Raw genomic sequence first — 26,600 nt, 5'->3', positions numbered from 1 at the left:
GTCATTTTCCATTTGGGTTTTGTGGGGAGTCGTTTTCCGTTTAGTATCTGTGCCTGACGGAACTGTTCACTTTCGTTTGTATTCGTTATTTTTGTTTGAGTGATTCTTGACAGTAAAGATCACGAACACTTTGCACGCTGCACTTTGGTCCACTCTTCCTTACGACTACGAGCATTACATTAAAATACTTTGCTTCTTCTTTCAAAATATTGTTTAGTGAATCATCATTGACTCCATAATTTGCAACAAGTTTCAGTAAATCATTTTTGGAAGCAGTTTTATGTCGAAGATTTAAAAAAATCATTTGATGCATTTATGCCCATATTCCATCAAGTTCGCTTTCTTGTATAATATATTGCCCTTGATCTATCTTGAATATTTTCCTCCATTTCTTTTTTCTATGGTACTGTGATAGTTTGTGTACTGGCCTCTGTGTTGGAATGTCCAGACATTTCAATCTCCCTCCCCCAACCCTCTCTTTTCATCTCTGTCCATCGAGGCCCCCTCCCCCTGTCTCTCTCTCTCTGCCTCTGTCCTTCCGATGAATGGCCGGTACAGAATGCTTTCAATCAGGTGGTCTGGCTTTGTGCTGAGTTAGTGCAAAGTTTTCTCCATGACTGCATCCGAACATTCCAGCCCCTTTGTGTCCATGTGTGTTTGTGTGCATCTCTTTGAGTGCGTTTGTGTATTTGTGTTTGTATGGTCTGCCTGTGAGCGTGTGCATGTCTCTTGTTGTGTGTGTGTGCTGTCAGTGCTGGATGTTGGCCTGTTTGTGTTTGCCTGTCAACTACACTCCAGACGAGTCCAAATTCTCAAAGACAGAGACTGTGACCCCAACTTCCCCTCGGTTGTGTGTGTGTGTGGTGGGGGGGATAGGGGTCAGAGGATGTGTGTTTTTTGGTATAAGTCTGTTGAAAGTGCTTGCATTTCTATTGTATTTTTTTTTTTTGCGTGTGTATGTGTTTCTGAGTAAGTGTCTGTGCATGGAAAATTGGAAAGTGAATGTTTTTCTACTCTGCTGACCAAGGTTGCCACCCCGTCACAGAGAGTGTGAGAGAGAGTGAAAAGGGGAAAGAAAACACATTCATTCAACCCCAGCTCTACTTTCTCCTCCAAATGCACGAGAATGGAAGAATAGGAGCTGTCTCTAGCTTCCTGTATGACTCATACTCTGGCAATGCAGTACTTCGATAGAGTCTACATCCCAAATGGCACCTTATTCCCTATTTAGTGCACTACTTTTGCCCAGGGCCATAGTGCACTTTAGAGAATAGGCTGCCATTTCGGGCGCACTTACAGTCTGAGGGGAAAACGAAGAGCTCAGGGCCACTGTGAGATTTTAATGAAGCTCACAGCAGCACTCCTATTCAGAGCTGAACTGACAATACAATATCCGTTTTGTTTCCTACTTTTTTGTCATGTTTTCATGTGGCTGCCTACGTACATTGGTTTCATGGTCTCCTGACAAAGACCTATTGCAGTTTTGAAATGTTGTAATAATTAAAAAGATATCTCTTCGGAGCATGCAGATGGTGTGCAGATGTTTTTTATTTTCTACCTTGTTTTCATACATTTGAGGTTCAATGGTTCACTGCCTCCCATTTGTTTGTGTTGTGTTAATGTTGCTAGACTCACAAGCAGTGTCTTTTATATTTCCTTATGGAAATAAGCTGAACTGACAATACAATGATTATTTGATTATTTCCATCAATCCAGTAGCTTTTTAACCAATAATCAACAATCTGGCACGAGCGCCTATGTCTATTGGATAAATAAAGTTTTGCCAGTACCCACTTTTAATAAAACCTTATGAAGATTTATTAGCAATATATACATTCAAAATCCTAAGCATTATAGGCATTTTTTATCATTTGGAAATTCAAGATATGGATTCATAACCATTTATTAATGAACAGTACTATATTGTATTAAGCCTATGTAAGCCTACGATCCAATAGCATATCTTCTCCTTGAGCTCTTAGATTAATGATAGATAACTAATTCGGTCTCTATACAGGGTTTGATACTGCGACCAAAACAGTCGCATTTGCGACCGTTTTACTTGGCATTGCAACACACATTTTTAAATGATCGCAAGGGTGCCAGGGCTTCAAATGGACCTGGCCACATTAGGTTTCGTTTCACAATTTGCTTTTTTATTTTTGATTACCATGATTTATTCAAACAGTAATGTGCAATTTACCAAACATATAACAACTTTCTGAAGAGGAAACAGCATGGGAATGCCCCTGTCTGTGTGTGTGCAGTGCGCGTAGGGCCTATGTCTACCACTTTGTGTAGTCTTTAGTGATGCTAATGATCAAATCAAATTTATTTATATAGCCCTTCGTACATCAGCTGATATCTCAAAGTGCTGTACAGAAACCCAGCCTAAAACCCCAAACAGCAAGCAATGCAGGTGTAGAAGCACGGTGGCTAGGAAAAACTCCCTAGAAAGGCCAAAACCTAGGAAGAAACCTAGAGAGGAACCAGGCTATGTGGGGTGGCCAGTCCTCTTCTGGCTGTGCCGGGTGGAGATTATAACAGAACATGGCCAAGATGTTCAAATGTTCATAAATGACCAGCATGGTCGAATAATAATAAGGCAGAACAGTTGAAACTGGAGCAGCAGCACGGCCAGGTGGACTGGGGACAGCAAGGAGTCATCATGTCAGGTAGTCCTGGGGTATGGTCCTAGGGCTCAGGTCCTCCGAGAGAGAGAGAGAGAGAGAGAGAGAGAGAAAAAGAGAGAATTAGAGAACGCACACTTAGATTCACACAGGACACCGAATAGGACAGGAGAGGTACTCCAGATATAACAAACTGACCCCAGCCCCCGACACATTAACTACTGCAGCATAAATACTGGAGGCTGAGACAGGAGGGGTCAGGAGACACTGTGGCCCCATCCGAGGACACCCTCAGACAGGGCCAAACAGGAAGGATATAACCCCACCCACTTTGCCAAAGCACAGCCCCACACCACTAGAGGGATATCTTCAACCACCAACTTACCATCCTGAGACAAGGCTGAGTATAGCCCACAAAGAACTCCGCCATGGCACAACCCAAGGGGGCGCCATCCCAGACAGGATGACCACATCAGTGAATCAACCCACTCAGGTGACGCACCCCTTCCAGGGATGGCAAGAGAGAGCCCCAGTAAGCCAGTGACTCAGCCCCTGTAATAGGGTTAGAGGCAGAGAATCCCAGTGGGAAGAGGGGAACCGGCCAGGCAGAGACAGCAAGGGCGGTTCGTTGCTCCAGAGCCTTTCCGTTCACCTTCCCACTCCTGGGCCAGACTACACTCAATTATATGACCCACTGAAGAGATAAGTCTTCAGTAAGGACTTAAAGGTTGAGACCGAGTTTGCGTCTCTGACATGGGTAGGCAGACCGTTCCATAAAAATGGAGCTCTATAGGAGAAAGCCCTGCCTCCAGCTGTTTGCTTAGAAATTCTAGGGACAATTAGGAGGCCTGCGTCTTGTGACCGTAGCGTACGTGTAGGTATGTACGACAGGACCAAATCAGAGAGATATGTAGGAGCAAGCCCATGTAATGCTTTGTAGGTTAGCAGTAAAACCTTGAAATCAGCCCTTGCTTTGACAGGAAGCCAGTGTAGAGAGGCTAGCACTGGAGTAATATGATCAAATTTTTTGGTTCTAGTCAGAATTCGAGCAGCCGTATTTAGTACTAACTGAAGTTTATTTAGTGCTTTATCCGGGTAGCCGGAAAGTAGAGCATTGCAGTAGTCTAACCTAGAAGTGACAAAAGCATGGATTAATTTTTCTGCATCATTTTTGGACAGAAAGTTTCTGATTTTTGCAATGTTACGTAGATGGAAAAAAGCTGTCCTTGAAATGGTCTTGATATGTTCTTCAAAAGAGAGATCAGGGTCCAGAGTAACGCCGAGGTCCTTCACAGTTTTATTTGAGACGACTGTACAACCATTAAGATTAATTGTCAGATTCAACAGAAGATCTCTTTGTTTCTTGGGACCTAGAACAAGCATCTCTGTTTTGTCCGAGTTTAAAAGTAGAAAGTTTGCAGCCATACACTTCCTTATGTCTGAAACACATGCTTCTAGCAAGAGCAATTTTGGGGCTTCACCATGTTTCATTGAAATGTACAGCTGTGTGTCATCCGCATAGCAGTGAAAGTTAACATTATGTTTTCGAATAACATCCCCAAGAGGTAAAATATATAGTGAAAACAATAGTGGTCCCAAAACGGAACCTTGAGGAACACCGAAATTTACAGTTGATTTGTCAGAGGACAAACCATTCACAGAGACAAACTGATATCTTTCCGACAGATAAGATCTAAACCAGGCCAGAACATGTCCGTGTAGACCAATTTGGGATTCCAATCTCTCCAAAAGAATGTGGTGATCGATGGTATCAAAAGCAGCACTAAGGTTAGCAAGGTTAAATTGAGTTCCTCAGTTAGGTGGTTAACTGATTTTTGTCCTCTGGTGTCCTTGGGTAGACAGAGGGAATCTGGAAGGACATCAAGGAATCTTTGTGTTGTCTGTGAATTTATAGCACGACTTTTGATGTTCCTTGGTTGGGGTCTGAGCAGATTATTTGTTGCAATTGCAAACGTAATAAAATAGTGGTCCGATAGTCCAGGATTATGAGGAAAAACATTAAGATCCACAACATTTATTCCATGGGACAAAACTAGGTCCAGCGTATGACTGTGACAGTGAGTGGGTCCAGAGACATGTTGGACAAAACCCACTGAGTCGATGATGGCTCCGAAAGCCTTTTGGAGTGGGTCTGTGGACTTTTCCATGTGAATATTAAAGTCACCAAAGATTAGTATATTATCTGCTATGACTACAAGGTCCGATAGGAATTCAGGGAACTCAGTGAGGAACGCTGTATATGGCCCAGGAGGCCTGTAAACAGTAGCTATAAAAAGTGATTGAGTAGGCTGCATAGATTTCATGACTAGAAGCTCAAAAGACGAAAACGTTTTTTGTTTTTTTTTGTAAATTGAAATTTGCTATCGTAAATGTTAGCAACACCTCCGCCTTTGCGGGATGCACGGGGGATATGTTCACTAGTGTAGCCAGGAGGTGAGGCCTCATTTAACACAGTAAATTAATCAGGCTTAAGCCATGTTTCAGTCAGGCCAATCACATCAAGATTATGGTCAGTGATTAGTTCATTGACTATAATTGCCTTTGAAGTAAGGGATCTAACATTAAGTAGCCCTATTTTGAGATGATGACAGGAATAATAATAATAATAATAATAATAATAATAATGACAGGAATGGAGGTGGTCTTTATCCTAGTGAGATTGCTAAGGCGAACACCGCCATGTTTAGTTTTGCCCAACCTAGGTCGAGGCACAGACACGGTCTCAATGGTGATAGCTGAGCTGACTACACTGACTGTGCTAGTGGCAGACTCCACTATGCTAGCAGGCTGGCTAACAGCCTGCTGCCTGGCCTGCACCCTATTTCATTGTGGATGATAGCCTAACAGTGAAACTGCAGGGTGCCAAATTCAAAACAACAGAAATCCCATAATTAATATTCCTCAAACATACAAGTATTTTACACCAATTTAAAGATAAAATTCTCGTTAATCCAACCACAGTGTCCGATTTCAAAAACGCTTTTCGGCGAAAGCAGAACATATCGTTATGTTAGGTCAGAGCCAGGTCACAGAAAGCATTCAGCCATTTTCCAACCAAAGAGTGGAGTCACAAAAAGCAGAAATATCGCTAAAATTAATCACCTACCTTTGATTATCTTCATCAGATGACACTCCTAGGACATCATGTTACACAATACATGTATGTTTTGTTCGGTAAAGTTCATATTTATATCCAAAAATCTGAGTTTACATAGGAGCGTTACGTTCAGTAGCCACATCAATTACAGAAATGCTCATAATAAATCTTGATGAAAATACAATAATTATGCACGGAATTATAGATACACTTCTCCTAATGCAACCGCTGTGTCCGATTTTTAAAAAACTTTACCAAAAAAGCATAATCTGAGTACGGCGCTCAGACAACAAAATCAAGCCAAACTCATTTCCGTCATGTTGGAGTCAAGAGATGTCAGAAATACATGATAAATATTCACTTACCTTTGATGATCTTCATCAGAATGCACTCCCAGGAATCCCAGGTCCACAATAAGTGCTTGTTCTGTTCGATAATGTACATAATTTATTTCAAAATAGCTCCTTTTGTTGGCGCGTTCAGTACACAATCTAAACTCACCAAGCGCGTTCACTAGTTTCAGACGAAAAGTCAAAAAAAGTTCCGTTACAGTCCGTAGCAACGTGTCAAACGATGTTTAGAATCAATCTTTCTGACGTTTTTAACATAAATCTTCATTAATGTTCCAACCGGACAATTCCTTTGTCTGTAGAAATGAAGTGGAATGTAGCTACCTTTCACGTGAGCGTGCCAAAATTATGTCATGGCTTTAGAAGGCTAATTGACATCATTTGAGTAAATTGGAGGTGAACCTCTGGATGTATTTCAAGGCCTACCTTTAAACTCAGTGCCTCTTTGCTTGACATCATGGTAAAATCAAAAGAAATCAGCCAAGACCTCAGAAAAAATTGTGTAGACCTCCACAAGTCTGGTTTATCGTTGGGAGCAAAGATCGTACTTTTTGGAGAAATGTCCTCTCGTCTGATTAAACAAAAATAGAACTGTTTGGCCAAAATGACCATCGTTATGTTTGGAGGAAAAAGGGAAAGGCTTGCAAGCCAAAGAACACCGTCCCAACCGTGAAGCACGGGGGTGGCAGCATCATGTTGTGGGGGTGCTTTGCTACAGGAGGGACTGGTGCACTTCACAAAATAGATGGCATCGTGAAGAAAAGTATGTGGATATATTGAAGCAACATCTCAAGACATCAATCAGGAAGTTAAAGCTAGGTCGCAAATGGGTCTTCCAAATGGACAATGACCCCAAGCATTCTTCCAAAGTTGTGGCAAAATGGCTTAAGGACAACAAAGTCAAGGTATTGGGAGTGGCCATCACAAAGCCCTGACCTCAATCCAATAGAAAATTTGTGGGCAGGACTGAGAAAGTGTGTGCAGGCAAGGAGGCCATACAAACCTAACTCAGTTACACCCGCTCTGTCAGGAGGAATGGGACAAAATTCACCCAATTTATTGTGGGAAGCTTGTGGAAGGCTACCCGAAACGTTTAACCCAAGTTAAACAATTTAAAGGCAATGCTACCAAATACTAATTGAGTGTATGTACACTTCTGACCCATTGGGAATGTGATGAAAGAAAACAAAGCTGAAATAAATAATTCTCTCTGCTATTATTCTGACATTTCACATTCTTAAAATAAAGTGGTGATCCTAACTGACCTAGGACAGGGAATACTAGGATTAAATGTCAGGAATTGTGAAAAACTGAGTTTAAATGTATTTGGCTGATGTGTATGTAAACCTCTGACTTCAACTGAAAATGTATGTATATATATCCCTCACACACACACTAGGTTGTGTGATGTGGCCAAAATATCATATCACAGTATTCTTCTCAGTATTTGACAGCATTGGATGTTTCTTAATAATAAAAGTTCAAAATATTCTTTATGGCTTGTGGATGACCCTAGGATGGCAACAAATTAATTCTAAGTGGTTTTAATGGGCTTTCTCCATTCTAATTGCTTTACTGTTCAATGGAACTTCAACCAAAAATAATAGGACAAAACTGATAGTGAAGTAGTCCAATTTGTTGCGTTGGAATTGCATAGGAATCAAAATTATTTGTTAAATTCCAGAATTCACTTCCAGCATTTTAATTAATTTCTTCATTTAATTTCCTGTACTAATTTGTTATCATTTACATACTGTGTCACATTTCTTTTGTCTTAGTATGTCTCTATTTCGTCAACTTTTATTGACCGAATAACTATTTTCCTCCCTATTGTCGGCTTCAATTGCAGTTCTTACTTTCTCCACTATGGGGTAGTCAGACAATTTCAGGGGGTCTCTATTTTGCAAGCTTGCCCTCTCGAAGTTGTTGACTTGTTGTGTTAGCTAGAAGATTTCAGTTGTTTGCAGTTTCTTACTGGTGATTGACTGGTCATTACTGAATGATTTAATGTAATAAATCAAACATTAAAATACTGTTATAGAAGGTAAAGTAAAAATCCAAACCAGTCCATGAATGATTACCGGTGTATAGTTTTTTACGGTTTTACCGCCCAGCCCTAACACACACACACACAAACACACACACAGTGAATACAGTATGCCTAGTCTGAATAGAATTATACCCACAGACATTATGTCTATGAAAGCGCTACTCATCTCACGTAGTGGGCTGAGTAACTTTTGTTCAACACTGGTGTTTTTCTATCCTTTTGAAATACATGATCCTTCCTCACGACAGCAGCTCTTGAGAGGGATGAAGCGGTGCATCAAGATAATGATGTGATTATCTTGAAAAATACAAACGGTTTTTGTTATGATAGGCAGTCATGACTTTATTTCATTATTACTGCCAATTTGTTTTGAGTGTGAAATAATGAAATATGTATGTATTCATCATTTCTTTGACGTCTTTCTCAATTTCCAAGTTATCATAATACAAGGGTTGTCAAATATGAATCTATACCTTTTTATATTCTCGCTCAGCTGTACATTTATTATGCATGACTTCATCTTTTTCTTCCTTCAGCTCTATTATTCATTTTACAGTATGTTGCATTTGCTTTCAAAGTACTATGCGTGTTGCCATTCATACCAGTAAAGCAGACTTCCTTTGAATTGATTTGTTCAAACATCGCTATATGTTCCATTGAAGACCCTAATGGAATATGCCTACAATAGCTTTGTTTACATGCTATCAGTTCACCACTGTATCATATATGACGATGTTTGTGTGTCATTGTGCATGTTTGAAATGGTCTAAATTAAATGAAACGAAACTAAATCCCTTCCCTGTCTCCCCTGTTGACCACAGATTGTGCAGCCTGACCCTCAAGAAACTGATTGTCCTCAAAGAACTGGACCGAGAGCTTAGCTCTGTGGTGATAGCTGTCAAAATACAGGTGAGTCCAGTTTAAGAAGATTATGACGATTTAAGTAATGTGCTTCGGATTGTATTAGTATCAAATGGAGTGTCCATAAAAACACAGGAACTTGGATTGCTGTTGACCGTTGAAGTCTTGTGTTATGGGATGGTTTGGTAACAACTGTTTGCATCAATTGGCTGATACTTTGTTCTGAAATTAACAGAAAAATCAAAGGACTATATCAAGGTCAATACTACTCGTCAATTTACTCAAATATGGCAATAACCAACAAAAGCTCATGATCAACATTGGAAGTGTTTTTCACTTCTCTGTGGTCCTCCTTACAAGCTATTTCTATAATCATTGCACATATTTTCTACATCCTTTATTTCATGCATCTTAGCTGCGACGTAGCGACATATTTTTCCTTTCACACCTGACAACCTTCCAGAATCTCTCCTTCAACTAAGCTCAATAGTCTCAGAGGACTGCCCAAGCCGTTACCAAGGTGACATGTTGTTCGATAGGAACAGAGAGAGAAAGGAAAAAGATTACAGTTATGTCTGACCGTTACTTGGGGCACTCTGCATTCCAAAGTTATTCGCTTTGGTCGTGGTACGGCCCAGTGCTCGCGTATTGCTCAGGGTTCTATGCAGTCAGAGAGAAATAGCATTGTGTGGTTGAACTGTGTTCTTTCTGTTCTCTCTAATTGCTGGTGGTAAATTCACTGGTCATTGAGCAGTAGATTATCAGAAATCTTTACAATAATTCTATACACTGTACATGGTGTGCTTACCTTTCAGATGCACACAGAGATATATTGACCAAAGTGACAGTCAATATGTCCCACTGCTTCTCTCTTCTCAGGTAACTCGGTACTTCAGCATATCTCTGAGAACACCATTCAGGTCTATTAATTTCCTCGATTGGTCATTGTAATGGCTCGCTAGCACCTGTCTGCCTGCTACTTGTCAGAAAAGAGACTTAAAATGGCCACATCTGATCCTCTGATGACGGCATGCTGAGCGGCAACTACAAAAGAACCGAAAGTTGCAGCATAGGCAGGAGTTAAGACAGGTCTCGACTGCTCTTTATTCCCCATTGACAGGAGGAAAAATAGTGTGAAAAATGTTTATTCTTGGTCACTCTCTGTATCTCTAGCTACAGAACTCAGAAGACTGTGGCGATTTGGTTCCGTATGTTAAAACCCGCTAATGCATACTTGTTTTTGGACTTTTCAGTATTTTTGAATGCATTCAGAAATTAGTTAATTGTATTGTCATTGAGCTAGCCAATAGCTTTGGTTGCAGACTTGTCTGAAGTCAACACCTACCAATGCACGTAGTTGTCTGTCAGGGCCCGATGGGGCTACTCTTGGAAGCCACATGTCTGTTCTTCCTGCTCTGGGATCAATTAGCATTAATGTCTTGTAGCTAGCGCCCTTTTTTAGTTTGCTGAGTCACCATGAGGAATGCAGGTCCGAATACAGATTTTTTCCCATGTGTTTTGTTTGCCTCACAAACCTTCCTCCTCCCTTTCATCTCTAAAGACTGAATGTTCCGTGAAGCTTCGTCACTGATAACTGTCTGCTGGTCCATTTTAGTACAGCTGTGTGCGACAGCTCATTAGAAGTTTGATGCTGACTGCTGCTGGTCCCTGTTGTCTTGTTAGCGATTAGCCTGTTGCTTTTCCAGTCAGTTAATTTGGATGTGAAGCTAGCTTAGCCTCCCAAAGGAAAACAAAACAGTCAGCATGGAGAGTTAGTAAAGCGCTAACTGACTGTGATTGAAAGAAAATAAGCTTTTCCCCCAAAACAATTCTGCATGTCACTGGCCGTGTCCGAATTCTGGCTTGACTACTACTTACTTAAACTGCATACATATTAATCGTACTATTTAGCACGTATTGTTTAGTAAAAAGTATGCTGTAGTATGCTATGGCCCAAACGTTCAACTGGGAACTAGGAAGCAAACGAAGCTCAGACTGGGGGACATCGTGACGTCTGAGTTGGATGACTGTTCAAAAATATTTTTCTCAGAGTTCCCTGTTGTCTTGAATGCACCATCAGTTATGGCTTTGCATATGAACTGAAAAGGATCGTCTGTAGCCCCACCCAGTGACCGTTCACTACAGCAGAGTGTTGTTGTTAGCTAAGAAGCTAACATTTGGAAAAACGTGTTTGGAGTAAACTTGAGTTAACCGTAGGCCTAAGCATGCATCAATTGAAGAATCACCTGTAGCTTGAGATGAATGGGGAGAGGCAGTAGAGGAATGACGCAGAGAGCTACTCTTCCTCTGATCGAGCCATGAACTGTCCCTCTCCATCTTTGGAGGATGCATGCTCTCAAAGACTTGGCCTCTATTAGTTGATCTAGGCAACTATAGCTAGGCTACTAAAGATTATGTATTGCACATGCAATAACATAGCTCAGATGTGCGAGGGCATCTTTTATGCTGAAAAGTTGGAAGTATAACAGTAGATTTTCATTATTACAAACAAGAAACCCTTTTAAATGAGAACAGAAATCCAATTTGGGTTCATAAAAAGAACTTCACCAAAAACAGTACAAAATGAATAAATGAATAGCTATAAATTAAATGCATACAAAACACATACACATTTACTTCTTAAAACATCTTGGCGCACCCATCCCATTAGCGGGATAATTTTCGTCAACATCCTCTGAATTGCAGAGCGCCAAATTCAAATTAAAATACTAAAAATATTTAATTTTCATGAAATCACAAGTGCAATATAGCAATACCAAACAATACACACATAATCCAAAAAGTAAAAAGAAAGAAATTAAGAAATATCAGAACGAGCAATGTCAGAGTCCGAAAATGCGCATAGTATAAAACGCCATATTTTGTGTCATGCGCGAACGTGTTGTTTCCCAGCTATTCATTGATTTCAGTAGCACATCCCCAGATCTAAGCCAAGCAGTAAAGCTTTGTATTGAATTCCCATTAAAAAACAGAAGTCTAATAGCCAAATATCTAAAGATATCCTGCAATATTAATTGATTTCGGTAGCGCATCCCCATATCTAATTGATCAGCTGTTGTCAAAACTGAAATGAGTATGACATCCAGGCATTTAAAGTGTACGTGATTTTCGAAATGCCACATACTATAAAATGTTATTTTTTAGGACGCAAGTTTGGGTATTCAAACACGGTCACTGATACACGATGAAAGCTGGTATTGGAAGTGGGGTGAGATGATAGAGCATGCTTGGAAAGACTCAGCGAAATGACGTTGACACGAGCAGCACCAGAGATATTGAGATGAGCGAGATGCTCTCTCACAGTCGCACGCAGTATCTGTGCACGTGTTCGCATCACGCTGTTCAAAACGTGCTAGCGAGGGCACCAAAGAAGGTGAGCCTCGTGCTTCAGTGCTCTTAGTGCTCTTAGTTGTTGTGGAAATTGATCCATTATGCTGTTTACTTTCTGTATCTACATCATATCGTTGAGTCTACCTTTAAATTGGCTGGATCAGTAGGTTACTGAGGTAACATGCAACTCCAAGACCCTGTCCAGAAACAACCCCTAAACTTTAGCCCCTACCTTCTAGGTATTGTTGGCAAACACTCACGTTTTAGAATTTAGTTTCTATACACGTTTCTCAGGGAAAGGAACATTGCAAAGCCGAAGTGTTACCACCAAATGTCTTTGTTTCAGTCACCAGTAGATCCCTAACTCTCTCTGTACCTCTCTTTAAATCTTCCGCCACAGGGGTCCAAGCGCATCTTGAGGTCCAACGAGTATGTCCTTCCCCCAGACGGACTGATGGAGACTGACCTTGAGCTAACCTTCTCACTCCAGGTATGCACAGGTTAACATGGCTTTCAAAAGTATCAAAGAGTGGTCCGTTATGTGACTGAAATACGTATTTTCATTAACCAACGGTTGATGTACAGCACTTTTTGCTAAATTAATGGTAGTGCCTGTGTAAACATATCATACCCCCTTTTTTAGTTTTTGTGTATTTCCTACACCTCAGGTTGGCGTTCAAAGCCCATCTGAGGTGGCGGATCTGAAGGCATCAAAGAAATGACTGACTGAAGAAAAACATTGTCATGGCTACAGACATGATGTACGGTGTGATGTAACCTCCTGTAACACCTGTGTGTTACGCCCTTTTCTGTCCCCCCTAGTATCCCCACTTCCTCAAAAGGGACGCCAACCGATTGCAGATCATGCTGCAGAGGAGGAAGCGATATAAAAACCGTACCATCCTGGGGTATAAGACCTTAGCTGTGGGCGTCATAAATATGGCAGAGGTAAAGACAACAGCTTAATACTTGTGACCATTTTTTTTTTTATCACAACAGCATATGAAGTCAAACGCACATTTCTTGTCATGGGGTTATACATCTGTAACTATGGAAACGGGGCCCATGGTGCGAAATACGGGGGGAGTCTCAACAAAAGTCCAACTTTGGGGGTCTCTCTAAGTAATGCTAATTTAACTATTCTCCTATTCGTTTAAAATGCAGTGGTAAATATGTTTTACAGTGGTAAATATGAAAATAAAATCTTCCAATGACATGAACACCCCCACCTCTTTTTCTTCATTGTTTAAACATTGTTTCTTTGTGGCAGCGCTGTCCATTCAGTAGTGCTGAATTTCGGCTTTAGATGAGCTCCTTTCCTCATAGATTTTCCTTTGTAGGAAGTACATTTTTTGCCATTTGTTTGCCATGCGTCCTTGAGAAAAATAGCCTTTATTCCAATGCATTTCAGGTGTCCCAACTTTTCAGGCTACAAAAAAGCTAAATTGGTCAGCAAGACGCATCAATTAATGTAGGCCTAATCAATGGCAATCACGGAATATCATTAGGCACACTTTTTGGTGTTTTGTAACAGATGTCTATTTCCATTCATAAAATGGTGCCAGGATGCAGTCTGGATGCTGGAATTATTTTGGAGTGGACAAACATTCCTACTTTTTAAAGAGATTTGTTTGACAATCAGATGAAAATATCATGACTGGTTGTGTTCATGTCACATTAAAAGGTAATCCATTTTTACAGTTTAAATGATGCCTTTATTATTAGGCGTGTGCACTCAAAACAGGTTTTAATTCGCACTCTGGCAGGGCCCATACCTCAACACATACCCCAGCAAGCACTTATACCTCAACACATAGCCTGCCTTTACTGGTCTCAGAGCATTTCATATTATTCTGTACGTAAATTCGAAACACTTCATTCAGTATGATATGTTTTGTGTGATATGCATTACTTTGTGGATGTCCTTCATCCATTTCACATGATATGTTACGCATTACAATTTGTTTGATATGTAAGAATTGCAATTTGTATAATCTGTTCGAAATTTTCAATATGTATGATATGTTACGAATTCCAATTTGTTGTGGCTAACATTGGCTAGGTTTCTAATGCTAATGTATATCATAGCTAGGCTAGGGGTTGGAGTTAAGGTTAGGTTAGGAGGTTGGTTAAAGTATTAGAGTTAGGAGTTAAGTTAAAGGGTTAAGTAGGGGAAGGGTTAGCTAACATGTTAAGTAGCTGCATAGTAGCTAAAAAGTAGTAAATATTTGCAAAGTTTCTAATTAGCTAAAATGCTAAAGTTGTCCATGATGAAATTCTAACACACAACCTTTGGGTTGCTAGACGTTTGCGTTATACGCCTACGTGCTACTCATCCACCTCGACCTACCACCCTCCTTTCATTTTTGCATTAAGTAACCTTCTGTCTTATGTAACCATACCAAATGTAACACATCATACTGATGTATATTATGTTACGTCTAGTCTATGAGATCAGGCTGCTCTACCAGTTCCAATTCAGAATCCATTTTTAGCCAGGTCTGTGCTAAATTCAAAGTTGGCAAAGCAAGAAGGAACCTATTAACCGGCCATAACAAGGAACTGTAACCGAATGCATAAAGTGAACAGAAGCGATATTCAGAAACCCACTATTTGAAATTGACTGAACACCAGCCAATGTCATTATATGCACATCCATGAACTATTCCGCAGAGCCACCAGCCAACATTAAACAATGCCCCCGGATGTAGGCATGCTTCCCCATTCCCCCAATTACATTACAGGACTACCATAGCTACATTTCCTCAGGTCTCCATCCGCAATACACTCGCAATTAGTTTCAAACTCCGCCTCCGCAAACGGCTAAATAATACAGCATGCCGGAGAGAATGAGATGTAGAGATGTGAGATGTGCATGAACAAAATGCTGTCAGGCTTTCTCTTGGATTTGAATGACAGCAGTGATTGGAGAACATTTGGGGCTTTCATTCTCGATGCAACCTGCCGAAGTGATTGATGGTTAATGAAACTCCAGGGCTGCCTCTCAAATGGCACCGTATGCGATTTGGTACACAGCCTAGAGCTTAGAGCGAACTGTGTCAAGGTGAGAGGCACAAATCCGATTTGGTGAGACATGAGGAAGAAAACATGGGGGGGGAAATAAAGCTGCTCCGTTTCTAACAAAAACTGTGTGTTTCAGTTGAATGTGCATGTGTATGTGCAAATTTATGAATGTGTGTCTGCCTGCGCTTGTGAGCTTGTGTTTATGGCTGTGTGTGTGTCTGTGTGTGTCTATGTGTGTGTCTGTTTGTGTGTCTGTGTGTGTGTCTGTGTGTGTGCTTCTGCATTATGTATTTTACTCAGGTACTCATTGTTCTGTATGAATGAACGCAACAACACTTGTACGTCGCTCACACACTTCTCTGTCCTGACTTGTGTTTAGGTGATGCAACACCCGACAGATGGAGCCCAGATCCTGGGTCTCCATAGCAACGTGAAGGAGGTGCCGGTGCGTGCGGCCGAGCTCAGTGTGTATTCCCTGTCCAGTCAGCCCATTGACCATGAGGACGGCAGCGGGCAGACAGGGACCAAGGCCAAAGCCTTAGGTGGGGACCTGGAAATCAGTGCTTATCATCACAAGTGTTTGGCCCGCACACTAAGGAAAGCTATTCATCCTGAAAACCGATGTTTTTGGCATAATGTTATTTAATTGCATAAAGTATCCTTATCCGAGTCAGAATGGCCCTTGGGGCAGGAGCCTATCACTTGTTTTTGTAGCATGAGTCAGCTTGATGTACAAGTACACCCGCTGGACTGGACACTAGTCTATCGCAGGGCTTTTAATTGCATAAAAAGTGCATATTTACATTGCACTTAGCCTGACAGTCATGTGAGGGAAACCATTTCCTTGGCAATTGCACATTTTAATAGACATGTGTTTCTATATTGACAACTCGTTTTCACAAATGTTAACTTTTCTAAAGAAAATGCTTTTGAAAGAAACGTATTCTGTGTAGTCTCAGTGTCTCAATGTTTCACTCGTCCTTGTGTAACTCTAGAGATTTCCATACATTCACTACTTAAATGTCTATTTACTGAAGTGCAATAAGCCCACCACAGACCCACTAATTGCCCCATGGGAAGGGTCCTTCCTACATATTGCCTGTGTCCACAGACCATCATTACTATCGGTGCCTATACCCCTAACCATGACAGCTTAAGTACATTAGGACCAATGTTACTGAGGGAAAATGCAGGATATTATTTTCAGTGGTTCTTAAGGCGGTTACAGCCTGGCACATGATGCTCCCTTAGGATCCTCGTGCTCCCAGAGCCAAAATGGACGCTGAATAAACGATACAGATGTCAGCTGCACTAATGTAAAGGGATTCACTGTGAAACTGACGGCCCGCACCCCAAAATAAAATCATCTGCCAAGGATGCAATATTAGCCAGATGGCCGGCAAGCTATATGAAATCTTTTGAAAAATGTTACTAAACTCACTCATTCATTCATTCTATTTTCCCTTCCTTGAGGAAGTATGGAGTGACATTAGAGGCATTTAAACTTACTTGACCTCTTCCTTTTAGCTCAGAGCCTCTGATTGGAGCAATGGAACATAGACATTTAAAATCAATGCTAAATTCTCCAGTTTGTTCTTGTCTTTGACCCCAGATCGCTCCCCAGATATGGATAACTACTCAGAGGATGACGACGACAGCTACTCTTCGGAGCAGGAAGCTAGTGACGATGCTGTTCAACCAGTGGTGAGACACAGCACATCTTACACTTAGCTGTTGGGGAAGATCTCCAGCTCTAATTATCTGTAATGGACACCCAAAAATACACACTGTATACTGTCGTTGTGTAAGAGGATGGAATGTAAGGGACTTTCTATGTTTGTGCTTTTCTTTTATCTAAACTTCTGTCTACTATTCATGTGCTGTTCTACTAACCAATTTCTGTGTTCATGCAAGTGGCTGACTGTACAAATCCTCACTTATCAGTAGCTGCAATTTAGCAGTACGCCCAGACCTTGTTTTGAGAACAAACACTTTATTGTTCTAGCCCAGCATTAACACACCTGATTCAACTAATCTTGATGAGCAGGTGTGTTAGTGCTGGGCTTGGAACAAAAAGGTACATTCCCATGGGTTGTAAAAACACTGATCTTTAAGACACAAAACTCTTTTATAGGACCTGTACGATGAGGATGATGATGGGCAAAGGAAGCCAAAGAAAAACCGGAGGAAAATGATTCGAACAACATCCATGACAAGGGTAAGGATGGGAGAGCCTAACTATATCAACAACTTTACAATGTGGTTGGATAAATTCTTTAAAATACACATCAAGCCTAGCTTGTAAGTTTATTTTAGTGCAGTGAGAATGAGAATAGCCCCAGCATAGAGCCCTGAGGTACAGCACCTGTTCATGTGATGGCAGGGTCTGCAGGTACAAACTCTTGGAAGGGGATTGTTTTCAATTATGTGTTTTTCATACCATGCTTTTTCATACTATGCATGTTGACTCTGTCAAATCCTTTTGAGTGCCCTTCAGAAAGTATTCACACCCCTTGACTTTTTCCACATTTTGTTTTTACAGCCTAAAATTAAAATGTATTCAATTGAGATTTTGTTCCACTGATTTACACTCAAGTGAAATTTTGTTTTTAGAAATGTTTACAAAAATGTAAAGCTGAAATGTCTTCAGTCAGTAAGTATTCAACCCTTTTGTTATGGCAAGCCTAAATATGTTCAGGAGTAAAGATGTGCTTAACAAGTCACATAAGGTGCATGGACTCACTCTGTGTGCAATAATAGTGGTTAATATCATTTTTGAATGATTACCCCATGTCTGAGGTGGCAGGTAGCCTAGAGGTTAGAGCGTTGGGCTTGTAACCGAAAGGTTGCTAGATTGAATCCCGAGCTGACAAGGTAAAAATCTGTCGTTCTGCCCCTGAACAAGGCAGTTAAGCCACTGTTCCTAGGCCGTCATTGTAAATAAGAATTTGTTCTTAATTAACTGACTTGCCTAGTTAAATAAAGGTTCAATTAAAAATATGTATATTTAAAAAATATATATCTGTACCCCACACAATTATCTGTAAGGTCCCTCAGTCGAGTAGTGAATTTCAAGCACAGATTCAACAACAAAGACCAGGGAGATTTTCCCATGCCTCGCAAAGAAGGGCACCTATTGGTAGATTGATAAAAATATATATATGTATCCCTTTGAGCATGGTGAAGTTATTAATTGCGCTTTGGATGGTGTATCAATACACCCAGTCACTACAAAGATACATGCGTCCTTCCTAACTCAGTTGCCCGAGAGTAAAGAAACCACTCAGGGATTTCACCATGAGGCCAATGGTGGCTTTAAAACAGTTAATGGCTATGATAGGAGAACACTGAAGATGGATGAACAACATTGTAGTTACTCTACAATACTAACCTAAATGACAGAGTGAAAAGAAGGAAGTCTGTACAGAATCAAAATATTCTAAAACATGCATCCTGTTTGCAATAAATGTGGCAAATAAATTACATTTTTGTCTTGAATACAATGCATTATGTACAATGCATTATGTTTTGGGCATATCGAACACAATATATCACTGAGTACCACTCTTATGGGTATGTTATGGGTATGCTTGTCATCAGCAAGAACTAGGGAATTATTTTGGGGGATAAAAAAAAATGGATTAGAGCTAAGCACAGGCAAAATCCTAGAGGAAAACCTGGTTCAGTCTGCTTTCCAACAAACACTGGGAGATAAATTCGCCTTTCAGCAGGTCAATAACCTGAAACTCAAGGCCAAATTTACATTGTAGTTGCTTATCAATGTGACATTAAATGCTCCTGAGTGGCCTAGTTACAGTTTTGACTTAAATTGTCTTGAAAATCTATGGCAAGACTTGAAAATGTCTGTCAATTACTAAAAAGCATCTTGTCAGAGCTTGAAGGGTTTAAATAAGAACAATGGGCAAATATTGTACAATCTAGGTGTGTAAAGCTCTTAGAGACTTACCCAAAAATACTCACAGCTGTAATCGCTACCAAAGGGGATTCTAATTATTTTATCAATATATATTAGTGTAATATTTTTCATTCGTCTTTAAAAAATGAATCTTTAATATTACCAAATATTTTGTGTAGATCGTCATAAAGAAAAAAAGACCATTAAATCCATTTTAATCCCAATTTGTAACTCAACAACATGTGGAAAAAGTCAAGGGTTGTGAATACTTTCTGAAGGCACTGTAAGTACAAACTACATTTAAATGCAATACAGTTTTTCGGGTCCCAATTCAATGCCTTGCTTCTGATAACTTTATGCTCAGGTTTAGTGTGTGCTGTCTCGAAAGTTCCAAGCCAGTGCAAATGGGTGCAGTCATCAAGAGTTCACTGTAATCTCTTTAAGGTGTTTCTGTGTTAGGTCTGCTACTCAGTCTTGTTCTTTTCAGGGATGGCACAGAAGATGTCTTCTGTCCCCCAAATCCTTATCTAAGCAGTAGTGACAGGAGAGTTGTCCTGGAATGAGTTCAACGTCCACTTTTAGACCAAAACACTGTGTAGATGACGCAGACACCAACTAAGGATACAAATTAAGCAGGCAGCAACACGCACAAACTGAGACCCACACATGATAGCTGGTAACACACACAGACATACACACACAAACATAAATCACAAATAAACGCACACTTTAACAAATACTTTTCCCTAGGTCTGGGTACTTGCTTCAATCAATAATCCTTAATGTTGTTAATAATGACATGTCTGGCTCTCTCCAATGACCTGATGTGCCTTTGGTGAATCAGCGAATCATGCACACATAAGTTCACCGAGGTCGAAGCCACTAAGCCGTGTGAACATTAACTGACATTTAATGGTGCATCCTAGTGCTCTTCAGATGCTGGCACTCTTCAGATAAGCATATTAATGGGAGTAGGGTGAAATTGCTCCTAGACATTGATTTTGGGTCAGTTGAGCTTTTTCCCAATGAATAAATATTGCTAGGATTGGAGAAGGGGAAGCTTTTCCTAGATCTTTACCTATGGGAAACTTCACTCCGGAGTGTAATAACATTTGGCGGTGAAGACTAGACTCAGAAGTCTATTGTGATTTATTGAGCTCTCAGTATTATAGAGCTGTCATCCCATGAGTTTGAAGACAGCTTTGTTGGTTACACTGATGTCTCTGAAAGATTAGCTTACGTCATGGCGTCAGCAAATGGGGATCCCACTAAAAATGATCGTTCTGACAAGTTCTTGGTGTACTCTTGTTGACACCAAACTCTCTCTTCCTCTCTCTTCCTCTCCCTCCCTCTCCTCCACCCTCTCTCTCACTCTCATTTTACAGCAACCCAATTTCAAACAGAAGTTTGTGGCCCTGTTGAAGCGATTCAAAGTGACGGATGAGGTTAGTACTGCACGCTTGAACTGTTCTGTTATATATGAATAACACGCTGCAAGGGATTCATCTGCCACTGCTTCAAAGTTTTTGTAGAATGCTACAAGGTTCATAAAGTGTTCTTCATCTGTCCCTGTAGGAGAACCCTTTCTTGTTTTCGGGGAGAAGCATTTTTGGTCCTATGTAGAACCCGTTCACCCAATGAAGAACCCTCAAAGAACCATTTTGTGAAAAGGTTCTACCAACCAAAAAACTATACCATTATACCATGCAATCTGTTAATGAAGTCCCATATATATGGAGCGTATTGTCTTTGACCCTTTCTGTTTACAGATCAATCTAATTGATTTAAGCGCTTTTGCTACTGTCGGCCCACTGTAGTCTCTTTAACCTAACCTCGCTCGCTGACTACCAGTCTCGCCCTGAGAGCGCCGCTCTCCTTTATCACCTAACTCCTTAATGATATTACCTCTGCTTCAAGCAGGAAGTGACCTAAGTAGGAAAGGCAACTGTGGTATCATTTGTATGTCCCAAATTGCACCTTATTCTCTGTATAGTGCACTACATTAGACCAGGGCCCATCTCTCACTATGTAGGGAGTAGCTTGCCATTTGGGACACAACCCATGGTTCAACGTGTACAGGCCTGGCTGGGTTCATTAATGGTTGGTTATGTGCAGGATTGGATCAACATACCTATTTTACTGACAGGACATTCTATGGAACAGTTGGTTGACCCCGGTCACAGCTTTGTCATGCATCCTGTCGTCGGAAGAAATAAATAATTGAAAACCTTTGGAAAAGCATTGTCCATTAGAGCCAGTGTTTCACTTTGTTCGAGTCTTCCCTAACCCAAAGTTGTGCTTCAGCACCTGCCAATATATTTAATCCTAATTACATACTTGTAAATTACTCATTGAGTGTCACTTCACTTGGAACTGATGAGAGTAGCAGGGGTGTGGGAGCCCTTGATTGGCAGCACTAGTTTATTACTGCACCAATCCAGACGTTTGGTTCGTTTGTAAAAGTCAATCACAAACTATGAGCGTCATTTGAGTAAAAATAAATTGAGATATTCAGCTAGTGAGAATTTGAAGGGAAATTAATTACTCTTTCTGCAACAAAAACTACATTTGAGATTTACAACAGAACGCTGATTTATTATCGCTTAGCAGTGAGTTTTTAATTGATGTTTCGATATTTTTAATTGGTCTCATCTCAGTCGGTAATGATTCATAAAAGGCACAGAGACAACCAAGTCGGTAACGTATGGCCTGTGGGAATTCATTTAAATTAATCAATTTTGTTTTGTGCTCCAAGTCATTTCAGAACTAATTGACAAATAATATAAATACTCTCCTAGCTGAAAGAACATTATCTGTGTTATATGCATTCTGTATGCATATTCCATTACAATAGCTTGTGTCAGTGTGTGCATGTACGTATCATGTGACAGTGTGTGCACGTGTGTGCATGCACACGGTATTCCAAATAACTGTTATAGCTGTTTGTCAACTTCAAAGGGAAATATGGAAACTCCCAATTTCCTCCTTTGAGACCTGTCATGTTTCCAGAGAAAACAACTTGCTATTGTAGAGAAAATGTATTCATCATGTTGTTACAATAGCAGTATGGCTAAAGATATATAACCTTTATTAGGTACACCCATCTAGTACCGGGTTGAACCCCTGTTTGCCTCGAGAACATCCTGAATTCTTCGTGGCATGGATTCTACAAGGTGTAGAGTTTAAACATTGATCTGTTGGTATCAAAGGACCTAACCTACGCTAGGAAAACATTCCCCACTCCATTACACCACCAGCCTGTACCGCTGACAGTAAGCAGGATGGGGCCATGGACCCATGCTGCTTACTCCAAATCCTGACTCTGCCATCAGCATGATGCAACAGGAACTGGGATTCATCAGACCAGGCAATGTTTTTCCACTCCTCAATTGTCCAGTGTTGGTGATGGCGTGCCCACTGTAGCCGCTTCTTCTTGTTTTTAACTGATCGGAGTGGAACCCGGTGAGGTGGTCTGCTGCAATAGCCCATCCGTGACAAGGACCCATAAATTGTGCGTTCCAAGATGCCTTTCTGCACACCACTGTTGTACTGCGGCGTTATTTGCCTGTTTGTGGCCCACCTCTTAGCTTGCATGATTCTTGCCATTCTCCTTCGACCTCTCTCAATCAACGAGCTGTTTTCGCCCACATGACTGCCGCTAACTGGATGTTATTTGTTTGTCACGTGATTCTCGGTAAAACCCTAGACACTTGTGCGTGAAAAACCAAGGAGGCTGGGCCGTTTCTGAGTTACTGGAACCGGCACGCCTGGCAGCGAAGATCATACCACGCTCAAAGTCGCTTAGGTCACTCGTTTGCCCATTCGGACATTCAGTGGAACAGTAACTGGATGCCTGTCTGCCTGATTTATATAGCAAGCCATTTTCACTGTCTGTAGGAGTGAACCATTTTTGTGAACAGGGTGGTGTATTTAAAAACTGGTTGTGTATGTATACTATTTTCTGAGTTACCAATGCTACTCTTTCAACTCCATCAGCCAAAGGAGTTATTCCTTGCCAGTGTGCTATTACTTGCTCTTTGGAAGTGATTTTATTGGTTGATGGATGGATAGATAAAAGATTGACTGATTATTTCACTGTCCATTTGTTGTTGCTAGGTTCTGGACTCGGACCCAGTGGACCAGACCCAGGAGGTGGAGGAGGATCTGGACCTGCTCTATGATAGTCTGGAGGTTTACAACCAGAGTGACAGCGGCCCTGAGATGGAGGACAACGAGAGTGTCCTCAGCACGCCCAAACCCAAACTCAAGTAAGATTCTGCTAAATGTTATCAGTACTGTACACCTTGACTAAAGTAAGGCCCCACAAAATGTCCCAAATACAGATAAACCCAAACTCAAGTAGGGCCCCACATTATGTCGCCAGTACACCTACACTCAAACAGGGCCCCATATAATGTTCACACTTTAGTCAAAGTGAAGACTCATTTTTTTCCACAGTGTTAAGGGGAGTTTATTTGTGCATTGTTACTGTACATCAAATCAAAAGAGAGAGAAAAGAAAGTCGCTGCAGGGGAGAAACGTGAGAGACAACTGCAGCTGAATGACTAGTATGAAAACATCACCTAAATGGGTACACAAGTTAGTGTCCCTACTACACATCTCAGCACAGTCTCTCAAGTATGTATTTTTTCTGAAAGTTTCAAATATGTTTTTTTGTTTATGTGGTTGTCACCCAGGCCCTTCTTTGAGGGAATGTCCCATTCGAGCTCCCAGACTGAGATTGGGAGTCTGCACAGTCAGAAGAGCCAGGCCAGGGACCTGGCCTGCATCGTAAGCAAACACACACACACACTCACTCCTCTTTGTTGCAATTGGAGCATAAGGTCACAACAATCCCACGCCACACACACTGATACACACACACACACAAATGTTTTTGTTTGTTACTCTATAGGATTATCTTTTTAATAGAATTTGGATTAGCATGCTAATGCTAACATGTGTCCTACAGCTCCCATTGTTTTTTTTAACCCAACAACGCTCACATGCTCTAAAGCTATGCAAACATGGGTAGGTTGCTGACTATCCAGATCCATTGTCTATTTAGATCTCCAGGTTTATCTCTATTTAGCTATCCATAAGATGAGGAACATTTGTAGCTTGGATGAACTATTCCTTTAAATAGTAGTGATTTGTGACATCCATATATATCCCAGGGGCATCATTTATCAACATTGCATAGAAACTATTCCTAAAAATCGAATAAAAAAAGTGTTTTATCAAACAATCCTATGAGCGTCATACACACACCGGTAGGAGGTAACCGTTGATAAATACCAAATGTTCTCAGCCTCAGTGCTTGTGCACGACCTTGGCTCTTTGCGTTTCGAAACACCCCCAATTAACCATATACCGTAATTGCTGGACTATTAAGCAGACCTGAATATAAGCCGCACCCACTGAATTATTAAAAAATATGTATTTTGTACATAAATAAGCCGCACATGTCTATAAGCCGCAGGTGCCTACCGATACATTGAAACAAATTAACTTTACACAGCCTTTAAAAAAATATATATATATGTACGTTTTTTTAAACGAAACACGGCTTGTAACAAAAATAAATAGGCTTTAACGAAACATGGCTTGTAACAAAAATTAAACAGTAGCCTACCAAGAAAGTCATTGGTCACTATCTTCCTCCTCCTGTGCACTGAAACCACTGAAGTCATCTCCTTCGGTGTCGGAGTTGAATAGCCTCAGAATTGCTTTATCCGATGTTGGATCGCTGCCCTCTTCAACACGCAGCAGTCCAGCCTTTCGAAACCCGTTGATGATAGTGGATTTTGACAATGCTCCACGCTGTCAGCAGCTCTATTTCCTTTTCCAACAGCCAGATCGATCGCCTTCAACTTGAAAGCTGCATCATATGCATTTCTCCGTGTCTTTGCCATGATGAGGGTGACAAAATGACTACCGTAATCAGAATGATGGGAAGTTTGAGCGCACTCGATTTACGTCACATTATGTGACGGTGCTCAGTTTTGTTGGCGGCATAAATCTTGTGAAAGTGGGAAAAATCCATAAATTAGCCGCGTCAATGTATAAACCGCGAGGTTCAACGCGTGGGAAAAAAGTAGCGGCTTATAGTCCGGAAATTACGGTACACTGCTCAAAAAAATAAAGGGAACACTAAAATAACACATCCTAGATATGAATGAATGAAATATTCTTGGTTGTTGCCCTCCAACGGCCTCCTCCACGTCTCCTGATGTACTGACCTGTCTCCTGGTAGCGCCTCCATGCTCTGGACACTACGCTGACAGACACAGCAAACCTTCTTGCTACAGCTCGCATTGATGTGCCATCCTGGATGAGCTGCACTACCTGAGCCACTTGTGTGGGTTGTAGACTCCGTCTCATGCTACCACTAGAGTGAAAGCACCGCCAGCATTCAAAAGTGACCAAAACATCAGCCAGGAAGCATAGGAACTGAGAAGTGGTCTGGTCACCACCTGCAGAACCATTCCTTTATTGGGGTTGTCTTGCTAATTGCCTATAATTTCCACCTGTTGTCTATTCCATTTGCACAACAGCATGTGAAATTTATTGTCAATCAGTGTTGCTTCCTAAGTGGACAGTTTGATTTCACAGAAGTGTGATTGACTTGGAGTTACATTGTGTTGTTTAAGTGTTCCCTTTATTTTTTTGAGCAGTGTATATGCCAGGCATTTTAGTTTAGGTAAATTTGTAGCTTGGGTGAACTATCCTTAAAAATATTACATTCTTTTTGACATCCATATGCCAGGTATTTTAGATTAGGTACAGTTTTAGCTATACCCTTTAAATAGTAAATTATATGTGGCATCCATATGCCAGGCATTTTAGATGGTTATTCCTGGATATTCTCGGAATTGTATGTATGGTAGTACTGTGTACTGAACCAGACACCTTGTAACTGTGTGGGTGGTTTCTTAGTGTGAGTGTCAGACATTGAGTAAGGCCAGATCGATTCTGCATGCACGGTGTCCTAAGCCCCGCAGAAATGATTTGTACTGAGGAGGAATTGTCACTCATTCAAGCGGGTCAAACATTGCCACAAAATATGGATCTATTCTAGCGAGAACATTGATTGTCTCATCAAATATGTGAGCACAAAGTATCAATAAAGGCATTTCAGAGTTTGACCCTTGCGTACGTTAAAGACGGATTCCGCAGTAGGGGAAACAGTTCCACTGTCTGACCCACCGCCATTCTTTTTGTTTTGTTAATGAAGCGGTGAGGAGCGTCGCTGGACGTGGGTAAAAAAAAATGGCAGTACATATTTTACTGTTGTATT

At 40.9% G+C, this 26,600-nt stretch overlaps 1 protein-coding gene across 2 annotated transcripts in view; it reads left to right on the top strand.

Annotated features, from left to right (window-relative positions):
• The window catches only part of LOC112265690 (phosphofurin acidic cluster sorting protein 2), a 75,412-nt gene that overhangs the window by 23,380 nt on the left and 25,432 nt on the right, over positions 1-26,600 (top strand). For both annotated transcript variants that reach the window (XM_042301788.1, XM_042301786.1), the window contains exons 2-10: positions 8,970-9,057; positions 12,761-12,850; positions 13,183-13,308; positions 15,764-15,926; positions 16,997-17,088; positions 17,519-17,602; positions 20,686-20,745; positions 23,417-23,568; positions 23,998-24,091. In XM_042301788.1, the coding sequence (XP_042157722.1) occupies positions 8,970-9,057; positions 12,761-12,850; positions 13,183-13,308; positions 15,764-15,926; positions 16,997-17,088; positions 17,519-17,602; positions 20,686-20,745; positions 23,417-23,568; positions 23,998-24,091 (949 nt within the window). The remainder of the gene's footprint in view (positions 1-8,969; positions 9,058-12,760; positions 12,851-13,182; positions 13,309-15,763; positions 15,927-16,996; positions 17,089-17,518; positions 17,603-20,685; positions 20,746-23,416; positions 23,569-23,997; positions 24,092-26,600) is intronic.

This window comes from Oncorhynchus tshawytscha, linkage group LG02 (genome assembly GCF_018296145.1).
Source record: "Oncorhynchus tshawytscha isolate Ot180627B linkage group LG02, Otsh_v2.0, whole genome shotgun sequence".
NCBI lineage: Eukaryota > Metazoa > Chordata > Actinopteri > Salmoniformes > Salmonidae > Oncorhynchus > Oncorhynchus tshawytscha.
This window is presented reverse-complemented; position numbering and strand designations above follow the sequence as displayed.